This window comes from Telmatherina bonti (assembly GCF_933228915.1).
Source record: "Telmatherina bonti genome assembly, chromosome: 18".
In the NCBI taxonomy this organism is placed as follows: Eukaryota; Metazoa; Chordata; class Actinopteri; order Atheriniformes; family Telmatherinidae; genus Telmatherina; species Telmatherina bonti.
The window spans coordinates 5,884,981-5,901,736 of NC_136616.1; the positions used below are offsets into that span (position 1 = coordinate 5,884,981).

The 16,756-nt window shown below is 51.9% G+C and overlaps 1 protein-coding gene across 1 annotated transcript in view; it reads right to left on the reverse strand.

Annotated features, from left to right (window-relative positions):
* adam19a (ADAM metallopeptidase domain 19a) overlaps positions 1 to 16,395 on the reverse strand; it is a 301,810-nt gene extending 285,415 nt beyond the window's left edge. The window contains exon 1 of the mRNA XM_079258226.1: positions 16,178 to 16,395. Within this exon, the coding sequence (XP_079114352.1) occupies positions 16,178 to 16,286 (109 nt within the window). The 5' untranslated portion in view covers positions 16,287 to 16,395. The remainder of the gene's footprint in view (positions 1 to 16,177) is intronic.
* Between the last annotated feature and the right edge of the window lie 361 nt (positions 16,396 to 16,756).

Below are 16,756 nucleotides of genomic sequence, written 5' to 3' on the forward strand. Positions count from 1 at the left end.
AGAGTTTGTGCTAATACGTTAGCTCGCTGGCTAAACAAACTAGTTCACCTATTTATGCTTAAAGAACTGCTCAGAAACATGAAGCTACTCCCGCAGGCAGTAATAGTTTGCATTGCACCTCACACACAAAGAAACGCCATCAGCAGCTTGGCCTTGGCTGATAATGGGGGGGTGTTAGCATCATAGCTTTTTTCTAAACCTTTGCAACAGATGTTTTTCTGGTATCTTACCGCAGCTGCTCCTGTAAAGACGGGACCAAACACAGAAACTAAATCTACAAAAAGATGAATTCACTGCAGGAATTTAACAAATTTTATAAAAACATCCTGCTGTAACATTTGTCATAGCGTTTACCTTCTGGATCCGATTATGGCATGAATAAGTACCACAGGATATGTTGTATACCTTTCTCAGTGTTCCCTCATTTATATCTTACTGACTTGCTTCTTCACAAAGTCACATTCTTTTTAGAGGCAACGCTAATCCAAGTTTCAGATTTACTGTAAATAACTGTAAATGTCTTCAAATTAAATTCAACCAGCACTAAATGGCAGAACAACACAAATGATCTGGCTGTTTTTATATCAATCTAACCTGCAGAAAAGCCTGAGCTCATTTCCCACATCAGAGAGGAGAAACATAATGATACTCTGTCAGGACATCCCTGTCAATCACAAAACATTCATGGCTGCTCTGAACTGCCGGTGGAGTACAGAAGAAAAACTGTCAGTATCTTGGATGCTAATACAAAAGGCTAAAAATACTCCAAACCTCGGTGTGGTGGCGGAGACCAGCATGGCTGTAATTCTAAAGTCTGCAGACTGATAACCGTAAACACGACAAGAAACCAGGAGCTCGCTTCCAGTCGTGGTTTCCTGTTGAATCATATGAACTTCAGTATATCTAGATAGAAGTTAGGGTTTATTTATATCCTCCAGAGTCAACACAAACTTTAGAGTTTGGTTATTTCTGTCTGTTTTTTACAGCAGCTGCTTGACGTGGATGGATTAGTTTGGGACAGTTACGTTGCATCCACCTCACGACCTTCCATCAAACCCACATCCAACAATAAAGTACCACACAGATCAATCATTCCCAGAGGACATCACTTGCTCTCTACATGAGAAAGTAATGTCTGCAAGGTATTCTGCAGCTTATTGAGTTATGGCCAAAGTACAATGCCCATTTAGAAACAAAATGGCAGCTTAACTATTCCAGGGAGCAAAGCACTCACATTCACTTTACGGGATAGTTATGTTAAAAAAAGCACACTGTCGGTCCATTCTTCATAAAAAATTCATGATAAAGTGTGTCTGGGAAAAAAAATTACAAGTGTAGGAGAAGTCTGGGGAGGTTTCCCTGTGATAAGGAATTATTTTAGCAGGAATGAAGCAGATGTTGGATGGAAATTAATGTTTCAGAAAGATCTAGGCTTGGACAGAAAGCAGACAAAGACAATACGCGCCTTTAAACATGTCTACTGTAGCCTACCTGGTACTCTACCTCCTCAAAATAAAATGTTTGTAAAACAGATGTAAAGAGACGCAGCTGCAGCGTCAGTTAAGATGTTTATAAGTCAGATTGTAGACCAGCGACTGTTCAGTCGCACACGGTGGACTGTCTGACATCTAACAGCATCAGGACAGCAAGATCAGTTATTTATATACTGTAGGCATATTATTATATTAGCCAATATAAATACCATATATACCCATTAAAAATGTCTTTTTAATGGATGAAAAGTTAATAAATCCACGAAAAAGTATATATAGCCTAGCTAAAGGGAACATTTATTTTTATATGCATTTCCTGCAATAAAATGTTTAGAGTTTTATGTTTTTAAGTCCATTTTTAAGGAATCTGCATTAAGTGATCATTCAATAAATTAGCTTTTTTTATAGGTGTTGTTAAACTGTGATGACATGACTTCCCTTCTAGTCATGAAGCTGCAAACAGAAACAGTCTAATATGCAGGATTAAACAACGAGGAGCCGCATTTCACATCACGACGCGGAGTCTAGACGTCATCACCACCATGGTCCCACACAGGAAACATTTTATAACAAACGTTCATTTGTTTCTATTTTCCTTTTCTTTTCTTTTTTCATTACAAAACTCGCTAAATATACTAAAGCAGGCTATAGGAACTATTTTATGGTGGCCTTGATAGTTTTTATGCCAAACAACTGTTGTCAAGTAGGCTAGCACGTTTCTCTCATTTACCTGTCACAAGTCAGCTGATCTGAACCAGCTGATTAACGCGTTGCTCTGGTAAGGCCCGTAACGGGATGATAAAACAGTCATTTCACTGCCCCAACTATCAGTGACCACGGTATAAATGATATGAATTCATCCCACTCCTCCCCGCTTACCGCATGCAGGTGAAGTCACACAGGTGTTATTATCTGTAAAGTTTAATGTTACACATTCTACACACAGAAATCTTCTTTAATTAATTAACTGCACAATACCTAAGTATTGTCCATATGGCACTTTATTATATAAAGTATTTTCCATCTGTTAGTAGAGATCCATGTAATCACAGCTTTTTGTTGCCTAATTAGCAAAACTTTACATCCAACAATGTTGCACAACAAAGAATGTTTTCATTTGTAGTAAAGCATTTCATCCCCTCCCCGAGCTGTGGTGTGCGTCCCTTATTTTAGTTTATGAAAGGTGGCAACCATACTTGTGTATAGAAGTGTAGAATGAATAACTGATTAGAATAACTGACTGGAGTCCTGCCGTTTTTTAGCTTTTCCTGTCTTCTCATAGCCAGTTTTCCAACAATAAGAAGCACTTTTCTCACTAGCAAAACAGAATGAGCTCATTTTCAGGTAAAGATTCTAATTCAAGCCAAAATACAACTCAAAATGCACTTTTACAATATTTCTAACATCCCACCACCTGGCCACGTTTAGTGTATGCTAACAGCATGCTGCATTATGGCCAGCAGGAGCTATGGCTAGCAGATGTTATGACTAGCAGACATTATGGCTAGCAGGAGCTATGGCTAGCAGATGTTAGGGCTAGCAGTTGTTATGGCTAGCAGATGTTAGGGCTAGCAGATGTTATGACTAGCAGACATTATGGCTAGCAGGAGCTATAGCTAGCAGATGTTAGGGCATGCAGATGTTATGGCTAGCAGGAGCTATAGCTAGCAGATGTTAGGGCTAGCAGATGTTATGACTGGCAGATGTTATGAGTGGCAGACCAAGTGCACAACTCTGTGGATCAAAGCAAGCAGATCCACAATCATGCACCTCTAATTGGGGCACATCAGGCTCCCCAAGAGCCTCAACTGTCAGATTATCAGGCAAAACTAAAAGAATATTTCTTTAACAAACCACTTCTGGCCTGTTTTTAATTTGATTTCTTTATATCCTTTTTTATTTACTCTTATTTATGAATCTATTATTACCATATTATTTGTAATTTTATTTTATTTTTAAATGGAACTGATGTTATTGTATAATTTGCCTTCTGATACATAAAGTGTTTTTGATTTAATTTAATTTTCCTAATTCATTTAATTTATTTATTTAATTCATTTATTATTTATTAATTGATTTATTTCACTTTTTGTGATTGTTTTCTCTCAATTTTTTTTTTTTTTACTTCTGTTGAAATGAGAAACGAGTGAATCGCAGTCGGATTTACTCGTTTCTTTTCAGACCGGTTAAAATGTGGCCTTTCAGGTCCTGCTGTGTTCATCCAGCTCAGATCTGTGGTACCATAGGTGCACCACAGGGATCTGTCCTGGGGACCCTTATTTTGATAATTTCCCTCCTACTGCATGGCAGTGTCTTCTGTAAATGTTCTTTTCTACACTGATGACACTCAGCTTTATCGTTAAATACTTCCTCCCATTTCCACTCAGTAAACAGAAATCCTGGTTTTCCTCCAGGATCATTATTGTCCTGCTGTTCTCATCACTTGTTGATCTTTGGCTGCTCCTGATTGGACGTTACCGTCAGTTTAAGCTCTCTGATTGGTGGAAAGTCTGACAGGAAGTGTCTTCATCATCACGTCCAGGTGAAAATAGAGGTCTCTTAGCAACATGGTAGTGATGGTGATGAAGATGTGATAAATAATGGTGGACTTACCATCTAGAGTCTCTGAATAAACACTACATGTTGTGTCTGGACTGTAAACCTCCTGGATGGATAAAAACACTGGAAAACCTCCGTAGACCAGCTGGAGGGTCACATGACCAGCTGGATGGTCACATGACCACCACAGTTACACACTGCTGGTCCTCGGAGACGATGATGAAAGTCACTTGGTTACATACAGAGGTGAGTTTGATGAAAGGTTGATACTTTAATAGAAAAATGAAGATGATAGCAGTAAATATTTATAGAAAATACTGAGATAAACATGGTTTGATAAGAATTTGGTGCATATCAGCTCTTTCCTGCAGTTTGTTTTCTGATCTGACCCTGAAACATCCTTAAACCATGCTGCAGGGCGACGCCATGATGCTGGAAACACTTCTCTCATGTTCTCGCCATCACTTTCCAGACCTTTAGGTCTGACTGCTTGTAGTGGAGCTCCAACCCCCCCGATGCTTCATCTGTTCTGTCTCCTGTCAGCACAACCAGTGGAGGCAGACGGCAGGCCTACCTGGAGGCGAAGCGCCGTCTGTGTCTCTGCCGAACTCCTATTAGCTGCGACCTGCCGGCGTGCAACCCTGAAAACTGTTTCTGTGTGCAGAGGGAGGAAGCTGCTGGTGCATCAGCAGGAATCAGATGCAAGCAACACCTCCTTGCTGAGCATCCTCGCTGAGCATCCTGTCCTTTTGCTCTTCCTTCAGGGAGGAAATATAATCAAACCATTCATGTCTGCATGAGGGAGGAATCCCATCCACAACATGAAGGCCTTGGGGGGTGCACTCTGCTCTGAGTTGACTTACTGACTGATGAGCTTCCTGCCTTCTATTTGAAGTAACGTGAGGGAATTTATTCAATTAAACTTTATAAAACAGAATCATTCAAAGTGTCTTTCTGCTAATTGTCCTTCACAGAGACTTCCTGATTTGGTCCTGATTGTGGAAAAGCTGAATAAATCCAGCTAACGTGGGTCACGGCGGCAGAGAGATGGTGTCTGCATCTGCAACATGTTCGGCGTGTTCACGCCTCTGGCTCCAACACACAACCATCTACTAAAGGTACCAGATATTAAGGCACAGGTCTCAGAAAGGTTTGCATGAACCAAACTAACCGCAAACACAGAATAACGCACAAAACAACACATCCGCTTCCACCGAGGGAAGACACAACATGAGGCTGTTCTGCATGCCGGCACGAGAAAATGTCAATATATTCATTTATTATCTGTAAACTATCATTCAGACGCACACGCAGAGTTCTACACACAGAGTTCTACACGCACACGCAGAGTTCTACACACAGAGTTCTACACGCACACGCAGAGTTCTACACACAGAGTTCTACACGCACACGCAGAGTTCTACACACAGAGTTCTACACGCACACGCAGAGTTCTACACACAGAGTTCTACACGCACACGCAGAGTTCTACACGCACACGCAGAGTTCTACACGCAGAGTTCTACACGCACACGCAGAGTTCTACACACAGAGTTCTACACGCACACGCAGAGTTCTACACACAGAGTTCTACACGCACACGCAGAGTTCTACACACAGAGTTCTACACGCACACGCAGAGTTCTACACACAGAGTTCTACACACACACGCAGAGTTCTACACACAGAGTTCTACACGCACACGCAGAGTTCTACACGCACACGCAGAGTTCTACACACAGAGTTCTACACGCACACGCAGAGTTCTACACACAGAGTTCTACACGCACACGCAGAGTTCTACACGCACACGCAGAGTTCTACACACAGAGTTCTACACGCACACGCAGAGTTCTACACGCACACGCAGAGTTCTACACACAGAGTTCTACACGCACACGCAGAGTTCTACACGCACACGCAGAGTTCTACACACAGAGTTCTACACGCACACGCAGAGTTCTACACGCACACGCAGAGTTCTACACGCAGAGTTCTACACGCAGAGTTCTACACACAGAGTTCTACACGCAGAGTTCTACACGCAGAGTTCTACACGCAGAGTTCTACACACAGAGTTCTACACGCAGAGTTCTACACGCAGAGTTCTACACACAGAGTTCTACACGCAGAGTTCTACACGCAGAGTTCTACACGCAGAGTTCTACACACAGAGTTCTACACGCAGAGTTCTACACGCAGAGTTCTACACACAGAGTTCTACACGCAGAGTTCTACACGCACACGCAGAGTTCTACACGCAGAGTTCTACACGCACACGCAGAGTTCTACACACAGAGTTCTACACGCACACGCAGAGTTCTACACACAGAGTTCTACACGCACACGCAGAGTTCTACACACAGAGTTCTACACACACACGCAGAGTTCTACACACAGAGTTCTACACGCACACGCAGAGTTCTACACGCACACGCAGAGTTCTACACACAGAGTTCTACACGCACACGCAGAGTTCTACACACAGAGTTCTACACGCACACGCAGAGTTCTACACGCACACGCAGAGTTCTACACACAGAGTTCTACACACACACGCAGAGTTCTACACGCACACGCAGAGTTCTACACACAGAGTTCTACACGCACACGCAGAGTTCTACACGCACACGCAGAGTTCTACACACAGAGTTCTACACGCACACGCAGAGTTCTACACGCACACGCAGAGTTCTACACACAGAGTTCTACACGCAGAGTTCTACACGCAGAGTTCTACACACAGAGTTCTACACGCAGAGTTCTACACGCAGAGTTCTACACGCAGAGTTCTACACACAGAGTTCTACACGCAGAGTTCTACACACAGAGTTCTACACGCACACGCAGAGTTCTACACGCACAAGCAGAGTTCTACATGCAGAGTTCTACACGCAGAGTTCTACACGCAGAGTTCTACACACAGAGTTCTACACGCAGAGTTCTACACGCACACGCAGAGTTTTAGATGCAGAGTTCTACACGCAGAGTTCTACACGCAGAGTTCTACACACAGAGTTCTACATGCAGAGTTCTACACGCACACGCAGAGTTCTACACGCAGAGTTCTACACACAGAGTTCTACACGCACACGCAGAGTTCTACACACAGAGTTCTAGACACACACGCAGAGTTCTACATGCACACGCAGAGTTCTACACGCACACGCAGAGTTCTACATGCAGAGTTCTAGACACACACGCAGAGTTCTACACACAGAGTTCTACACGCAGAGTTCTACACACAGAGTTCTACACACAGAGTTCTACACGCACACGCAGAGTTCTACACGCAGAGTTCTACACGCAGAGTTCTACACGCAGAGTTCTACACGCACACGCAGAGTTTTAGATGCAGAGTTCTACACGCAGAGTTCTACACGCAGAGTTCTACACACAGAGTTCTACACGCAGAGTTCTACACACAGAGTTCTACACGCAGAGTTCTACACACAGAGTTCTACACGCAGAGTTCTACACGCAGAGTTCTAGACACACACGCAGAGTTCTACACGCAGAGTTCTAGACACACACGCATAGTTCTACACGCAGCGTTCTACACACAGAGTTCTACACGCACACGCAGAGTTCTACACACAGAGTTCTAGACACACACGCAGAGTTCTACACGCAGAGTTCTAGACACACACGCAGAGTTCTACATGCACACGCAGAGTTCTACACGCACACGCAGAGTTCTACATGCAGAGTTCTAGACACACACGCAGAGTTCTACACACAGAGTTCTAGACACACACGCAGAGTTCTACATGCACACGCAGAGTTCTACATGCAGAGTTCTACACGCACACGCAGAGTTCTACATGCAGAGTTCTACACGCACACGCAGAGTTCTACACACAGAGTTCTACACGCACACGCAGAGTTCTACACACAGAGTTCTAGACACACACGCAGAGTTCTACACGCAGAGTTCTAGACACACACGCAGAGTTCTACATGCACACGCAGAGTTCTACACGCACACGCAGAGTTCTACATGCAGAGTTCTAGACACACACGCAGAGTTCTACACACAGAGTTCTACACGCAGAGTTCTACACACAGAGTTCTACACACAGAGTTCTACACGCACACGCAGAGTTCTACATGCAGAGTTCTACACGCAGAGTTCTACACGCAGAGTTCTACACGCAGAGTTCTACACGCACACGCAGAGTTTTAGATGCAGAGTTCTACACGCAGAGTTCTACACGCAGAGTTCTACACACAGAGTTCTACACGCAGAGTTCTACACGCAGAGTTCTACACACAGAGTTCTACACGCAGAGTTCTACACGCAGAGTTCTACACACAGAGTTCTACACGCAGAGTTCTACACACAGAGTTCTACACGCAGAGTTCTACACGCAGAGTTCTAGACACACACGCAGAGTTCTACACGCAGAGTTCTAGACACACACGCATAGTTCTACACGCAGCGTTCTACACACAGAGTTCTACACGCACACGCAGAGTTCTACACAGAGTTCTAGACACACACGCAGAGTTCTACACGCAGAGTTCTAGACACACACGCAGAGTTCTACATGCACACGCAGAGTTCTACACGCACACGCAGAGTTCTACATGCAGAGTTCTAGACACACACGCAGAGTTCTACACACAGAGTTCTAGACACACACGCAGAGTTCTACATGCACACGCAGAGTTCTACATGCACACGCAGAGTTCTACACGCACACGCAGAGTTCTACACACAGAGTTCTAGACACACACGCAGAGTTCTACACACAGAGTTCTAGACACACACGCAGAGTTCTACATGCACACGCAGAGTTCTACACGCACACGCAGAGTTCTACATGCAGAGTTCTACACGCACACGCAGAGTTCTACACGCAGAGTTCTAGACACACACGCAGAGTTCTAGACACAGAGTTCTACACGCAGAGTTCTAGACACACACGCAGAGTTCTAGACACAGAGTTCTACACGCAGAGTTCTAGACACACACGCAGAGTTCTACATGCACACGCAGAGTTCTACACGCAGCGTTCTAGACGCACACGCAGAGTTGCTGCAGGTTGGCGAGCTGCCGGTGGGCGAGCTGCAGGTTGGCGAGCTGCCGGTGGGCGAGCTGCAGGTTGGCGAGCTGCAGGTGGGCGAGCTGCAGGTTGGCGAGCTGCAGGTGGGCGAGCTGCAGGTGGGCGAGCTGCAGGTTGGCTAGCTGCCGGTGGGCGAGCTGCAGGTGGGCGAGCTGCAGGTTGGCGAGCTGCAGGTGGGCGAGCTGCCGGTGGGCGAGCTGCAGGTTGGCGAGCTGCCGGTGGGCGAGCTGCAGGTTGGCGAGCTGCAGGTGGGCGAGCTGCAGGTTGGCTAGCTGCAGGTGGGCGAGCTGCAGGTTGGCTAGCTGCCGGTGGGCGAGCTGCAGGTTGGCGAGCTGCAGGTTGGCTAGCTGCCGGTGGGCGAGCTGCAGGTGGGCGAGCTGCCGGTGGGCGAGCTGCAGGTGGGCGAGCTGCAGGTTGGCTAGCTGCCGGTGGGCGAGCTGCAGGTTGGCGAGCTGCAGGTGGGCGAGCTGCAGGTTGGCGAGCTGCAGGTGGGCGAGCTGCAGGTTGGCGAGCTGCAGGTTGGCTAGCTGCCGGTGGGCGAGCTGCAGGTTGGCGAGCTGCAGGTGGGCGAGCTGCAGGTTGGCGAGCTGCAGGTGGGCGAGCTGCAGGTTGGCTCGCTGCCGGTGGGCGAGCTGCAGGTGGGCGAGCTGCAGGTGGGCGAGCTGCAGGTTGGCTAGCTGCCCGTGGGCGAGCTGCAGGTTGGCGAGCTGCAGGTGGGCGAGCTGCCGGTGGGCGAGCTGCAGGTTGGCTCGCTGCCGGTGGGCGAGCTGCAGGTTGGCTAGCTGCCGGTGGGCGAGCTGCAGGTTGGCTAGCTGCCGGTGGGCGAGCTGCAGGTTGGCTCGCTGCCGGTGGGCGAGCTGCAGGTTGGCTCGCTGCCGGTGGGCGAGCTGCCGGTGGGCGAGCTGCCGGTGGGCGAGCTGCAGGTTGGCTCGCTGCCGGTGGGCGAGCTGCAGGTTGGCTAGCTGCCGGTGGGCGAGCTGCAGGTGGGCGAGCTGCCGGTGGGCGAGCTGCCGGTGGGCGAGCTGAAGGTTGGCTAGCTGCCGGTGGGCGAGCTGCAGGTGGGCGAGCTGCCGGTGGGCGAGCTGCCGGTGGGCGAGCTGCAGGTTGGCTAGCTGCCGGTGGGCGAGCTGCCGGTGGGCGAGCTGCAGGTGGGCAAGCTGCAGGTGGGCGAGCTGCAGGTTGGCGAGCTGCAGGTGGGCAAGCTGCAGGTGGGCGAGCTGCAGGTTGGCTAGCTGCCGGTGGGCGAGCTGCAGGTTGGCTAGCTGCCGGTGGGCGAGCTGCAGGTTGGCTAGCTGCCGGTGGGCGAGCTGCCGGTGGGCGAGCTGCCGGTGGGCGAGCTGCAGGTTGGCTAGCTGCCGGTGGGCGAGCTGCAGGTGGGCGAGCTGCCGGTGGGCGAGCTGCAGGTTGGCTAGCTGCCGGTGGGCGAGCTGCAGGTGGGCAAGCTGCAGGTGGGCGAGCTGCCGGTGGGCGAGCTGCAGGTTGGCTAGCTGCCGGTGGGCGAGCTGCCGGTGGGCGAGCTGCCGGTGGGCGAGCTGCAGGTTGGCGAGCTGCCGGTGGGCGAGCTGCAGGTTGGCTAGCTGCCGGTGGGCGAGCTGCAGGTGGGCGAGCTGCAGGTTGGCGAGCTGCAGGTGGGCGAGCTGCAGGTTGGCGAGCTGCAGGTTGGCTAGCTGCCGGTGGGCGAGCTGCAGGTTGGCGAGCTGCAGGTGGGCGAGCTGCAGGTGGGCGAGCTGCAGGTTGGCGAGCTGCAGGTGGGCGAGCTGCAGGTTGGCTAGCTGCCGGTGGGCGAGCTGCAGGTTGGCTCGCTGCCGGTGGGCGAGCTGCAGGTTGGCGAGCTGCAGGTGGGCGAGCTGCAGGTTGGCGAGCTGCAGGTGGGCGAGCTGCAGGTTGGCTCGCTGCCGGTGGGCGAGCTGCAGGTTGGCGAGCTGCAGGTGGGCGAGCTGCCGGTGGGCGAGCTGCAGGTTGGCGAGCTGCAGGTGGGCGAGCTGCAGGTTGGCTCGCTGCAGGTGGGCTCGCTGCCGGTGGGCGAGCTGCAGGTTGGCGAGCTGCAGGTGGGTGAGCTGCAGGTTGGCTCGCTGCCGGTGGGCGAGCTGCAGGTGGGCGAGCTGCAGGTTGGCGAGCTGCAGGTGGGTGAGCTGCAGGTTGGCGAGCTGCCGGTGGGCGAGCTGCAGGTGGGCGAGCTGCAGGTGGGCGAGCTGCAGGTTGGCGAGCTGCAGGTTGGCTAGCTGCCGGTGGGCGAGCTGCCGGTGGGCGAGCTGCCGGTGGGCGAGCTGCAGGTGGGCGAGCTGCCGGTGGGCGAGCTGCCGGTGGGCGAGCTGCCGGTGGGCGAGCTGCAGGTTGGCGAGCTGCCGGTGGGCGAGCTGCAGGTTGGCGAGCTGCAGGTGGGCGAGCTGCAGGTTGGCGAGCTGCAGGTGGGCGAGCTGCAGGTTGGCGAGCTGCCGGTGGGCGAGCTGCAGGTGGGCGAGCTGCAGGTGGGCGAGCTGCAGGTTGGCGAGCTGCAGGTTGGCGAGCTGCCGGTGGGCGAGCTGCAGGTTGGCGAGCTGCTGGTGGGCGAGCTGCAGGTTGGCGAGCTGCAGGTGGGCGAGCTGCAGGTGGGCGAGCTGCAGGTGGGCGAGCTGCAGGTTGGCGAGCTGCAGGTTGGCGAGCTGCCGGTGGGCGAGCTGCAGGTTGGCGAGCTGCAGGTGGGCGAGCTGCAGGTTGGCGAGCTGCAGGTGGGCGAGCTGCCGGTGGGCGAGCTGCAGGTTGGCTAGCTGCAGGTGGGCGAGCTGCCGGTGGGCGAGCTGCCGGTGGGCGAGCTGCAGGTTGGCGAGCTGCAGGTTGGCGAGCTGCAGGTTGGCGAGCTGCCGGTGGGCGAGCTGCAGGTTGGCGAGCTGCCGGTGGGCGAGCTGCAGGTTGGCGAGCTGCAGGTGGGCGAGCTGCAGGTGGGCGAGCTGCAGGTGGGCGAGCTGCAGGTTGGCGAGCTGCCGGTGGGCGAGCTGCAGGTGGGCGAGCTGCAGGTGGGCGAGCTGCCGGTGGGCGAGCTGCCGGTGGGCTCGCTGCCGGTGGGCGAGCTGCAGGTGGGCGAGCTGCAGGTGGGCGAGCTGCCGGTGGGCGAGCTGCCGGTGGGCTCGCTGCCGGTGGGCGAGCTGCAGGTGGGCGAGCTGCAGGTGATACTGTTACTCTCAGGTCATCCTGTGTGGACTGGTCTGTGGTCGGAGTGCCGGGTGTGGCATGTGGAGGCCAGAGTCTGAGCTGCGACTCCTGTTGACGGCAGCGTCATCACTAAACTGCTGAGCTCATTAAAATCCCAAGAGAAGAAACGTGCAGGAACGTTTTGGTTACATGTCTGAGTCTGAAGGAAGCAAAGCGGACGGTCCTTCTGCGTTCACACTGGCATAAACAGCCAATAAATGTGGTTCATTAACGGCCCTGCCTTTGCATCTCACACTGTATGGAGACGACTAAGCAGACGAGTCAGGACGCTTTTATTACTGAGTTCAGCAACTTCTCAGACCCTGTTCGCATTTAATTTTTAAATAAGTCACTTGTTGAAGTCTTGAATCCTCATTTTGTTTGTGAAACAATCCTTTAGACAACAGTCTCAACTCATTGGGTCACAGCAGGAGTCCAGCGCACCAGCATGGTCCATGTTAAAAAGACCAACTTCACGGCTGAAATAAACATGTTTCCAGCAAGAAGAACATGTTTACAGCCTGGTACTAAAATCCATTTTAGGTTTAACAGGTCAGGTTTACCTTCACGACAACTGTGGGGGGAGGGAATTTTTTAAACTCCTCCTTTCAGGAGTAATCTTATATTAAAATTCAGCATATTTAGGGGCGTGTCCTTTTGATTGACAGGTACCTGATCTCCTGCTTCAAGTCAGAAAAACGTAGAACAACCGCGGTTTTTAGCCGGTTAACAACGTGACTTAGCTTTAGCCCGCTTACCTCCGTTAGCTGGTTAGCTCCTGTTATGTCCAGGTTAGCTTGGTTAGCTCTTAGCTACAGAAAGCTCGGAGTTCGCTCGATGTCAATCATCCACCATGACGCTCACAGCCCCCCTCTCAGCTCCACCTCTTTGCCCATATTTGTATTTTCCGGGCGAGACGACACGCATGTCCCTGCCAAGATGGTGATGGTAGGAACCGCCCACCGAGCTTCAAGTCAGCTCTTCAGAAACCTACGGGTGACGTCACGGAGGCTCCGCCCATCTTTTTATACAGTCTGTGGAAGCTGTTGAGGGGGGACCATTTTCACCACTGCACCAGCATCCTCCAAGTCCCCCGGTAGAAATGAAAACGATGGACAACAGTTAACCAGCGATCAGCTTCTGGACCAAACCGTGTGTCCCCCACCCCCACCCCCTCTGTGAACCACAGGCTGAATTATTTAATGGACACCTTGACTATTGTTCCCACTGTTGCCTAGCAACCAGCATCACTTTTTGTGAACTTTATTTTTTCTTTTTGCTGATATTATTTCTATTGATTATCGTTTAGATTTTAATAAAATCCACAAAACGTCATCATGGAAGTTTAATCCGCTGCAGAGACGTTTCCGTGCACATGCGGTCTTCAGCTTCTCATCACGACCGTAACGATGGACAGAGTCTCTGACTGCTGGACGGACTGAATGTTATTCATGTTCAGACCTGGGATCCGGACCGACCGGTGGGAAGCGGTCCCGCTGGGATCCGGACCGACCGGTGGGAAGCGGTCCCGCTGGGATCCGGACCGACCGGTGGGAAGCGGTCCCGCTGGGATCCGGACCGACCGGTGGGAAGCGGTCCCGCTGGGATCCGGACCGACTGGTGGGACACCGTCCTGCAGGTGTGTTTCCACCATGCTTGGTGGTTTCCCGTGGTTCTGCGTCGTGGCGCGGTGAAACGGGTCGACCTTTCAGTAGAAAATTTTCATCAGTTCTGGTTTCCTGCTGGTTCCGTTTCCACTCAGCTGCAAGTTAATCCGGATCAGAAACCAGTTTCATAAAGAAACATGAACAGGAAACGAATCAAACTGTTCATGTGAGACAGAGGCAGCACATTTCAGTGACGTGCACGCCCCTCAGCTACAAGCTGCTCTGTAACCTTTTTCACTTGTTCCAGGATCCGACCTGGTCCACCAACCAGCCTTCACGCTGGTCCTGCAAGCTCAGACATGTTCTAACTGCAGGACCTGTCCCAAAGGGGGACCTGGTCCAGACCACATGTACCGGTCCAGACCACACGGTCCGGTTCAGACCACATGTACCGGTCCAGACCACATGTACCGGTCCAGACCACATGTACCGGTCCAGACCACACGGTCCGGTTCAGACCACATGTACCGGTCCAGACCACATGTACCGGTCCAGACCACACGGTCCGGTTCAGACCACATGTACCGGTCCAGACCACATGTACCGGTCCAGACCACACGGTCCGGTTCAGACCACACGGTCTCGGTCCAGACGACATGGTCCGGTCCAGACCACACGGTCCGGTCCAGACCACACGGTCCGGTTCAGACCACATGGTCCCAGTCCAGACCACATAGTCCCAGTCCAGACCACACAGTCCGGTCCAGACCACACGGTCCGGTTCAGACCACATGTACCGGTCCAGACCACATGGTCCAAGTCCAGACCACATAGTCCTAGTCCAGACCACACGGTCTCGGTCCAGACCACATGGTCCGGTCCAGACCACATGTACCGGTCCAGACCACATGGTCCAGTCCAGACCACATAGTCCCAGTCCAGACCACACGGTCTCGGTCCAGACCACATGTACCGGTCCAGACCACATGGTCCAGTCCAGACCACATAGTCCCAGTCCAGACCACATGGTCCGGTCCAGACCACATAGTCCCAGTCCAGACCACATGGTCCCAGTCCAGACCACATAGTCCCAGTCCAGACCACATGGTCCGGTCCAGACCACATAGTCCCAGTCCAGACCACATGGTCCGGTCCAGACCACATAGTCCCAGTCCAGACCACATGGTCCCAGTCCAGACCACATAGTCCCAGTCCAGACCACATGGTCCGGTCCAGACCACATAGTCCCAGTCCAGACCACATGGTCCGGTCCAGACCACATGGTCCCAGTCCAGACCACATGGTCCCAGTCCAGACCACATAGTCCCAGTCCAGACCACATGGTCCGGTCCAGACCACATAGTCCCAGTCCAGACCACACGGTCTCGGTCCAGACCACATAGTCCCAGTCCAGACCACATGGTCCGGTCCAGACCACATAGTCCAGTCCAGACGTGTGTCCCGGCTTGTGGGGAACTTGTGTCAGACTGGAGGCCGTGCGGGCGTGCACGCGCTGCTTTGGGGGTTTTGGTGACATATGTGGACTGGAATCTGCGCATGAATGTGCGCGTGAACGGCGGACTCTCCGTAACTCTGCCTTTTATGGACTCCGCGCAACAGCGCTGATTCTGGGCTGTAAAACAGCTGTAAACATCTGGAACCGGGATGTGCGAAATGTGACGCGCGCGCGCGCGTGCGTTGCGAGCAGTTTCTCAGACTAAACAAAAGAAACGCAGATTTTAGGGTTTCTGGGAGGATCGAGGCGTCGCCGTGTCGTAAAGTTAGTTCCTCTGAAACATCCGGGTCGGATCGACCAGCAGTCCGGAGCCAGCAGTCCGGAGCCAGCAGTCCGGATCCAGCAGTCCGGAGCCAGCAGTCCGGAGCCAGCAGTCCGGAGCCAGCAGTCTGGAGCCAGCAGTCTGGAGCCAGCAGTCCGGATCCAGCAGTCCGGATCCAGCAGTCCGGAGCCAGCAGTCCGGAGCCAGCAGTCCGGAGCCAGCAGTCCGGATCCAGCAGTCTGGAGCCAGCAGTCCGGAGCCAGCAGTCCGGATCCCGCCTCGTTCTCCCCGCAAAAGCCCCGCATTCTGCGTGACTTTGCGCCCCTGACTGGCAACCCGCCGCGTGATTCGGTAGATTTTGAGGCAACTTGCAGCCTGGTGAAAAACCGGAGGACAGAAAGTTTCCCATATTTCATGTTTCACGCGCGTGTTGTCCACGCACGGAGGCGCAGAAACGGCTGGACAGGAACCGCAGAAGTTTCCCGCATGTCGGCTCTCCTCACCTGGCGCTCCGGTGTCTGCGCGCGCTCCCTCCAGCAGCAGCAGGGACAGAAAGACGAGCAGAGCTCCGCGGGAGACCTGGCCATGTTTCTGCCGGTGTTTGCTGTACATCCCGGTGACCTCGGTAGCTCCGACAGTCCGCCTCTCCTCGCCGTTCTCCAACTCTGCCTCCTTCCAGGGCGTCACGCGCCGCGCGCGGCGGTGCCGCACATCCGCTCGAGACCATCAAAATATGACTGATAAAACCGCACATCGTGAAGGAAGGGAGGCTAAACGGCATGAAACTTCCACACCAGCACCGCGTTTTATTAGTTTATTCAGAATAATACATCTGCTTCGTGTGAGAAATGTAACTACGGAAGCCTAAAGAAGCCACGAATATGGACATTTTCTTCATGTCAGACAGTAGAACTGTAGACAAAAATAAAGTATCGGAAACCACTAACAATACTACATTATATCTCATTCACTTCACCATTTACATTTACATGTTTATTTAACTGTAAAATCTATGGAAGCCCAAAGAGGCCATATTATGTTGTTAAATCAAGTTATGTTTTTTCCTGGTAAAAAGTCCAATT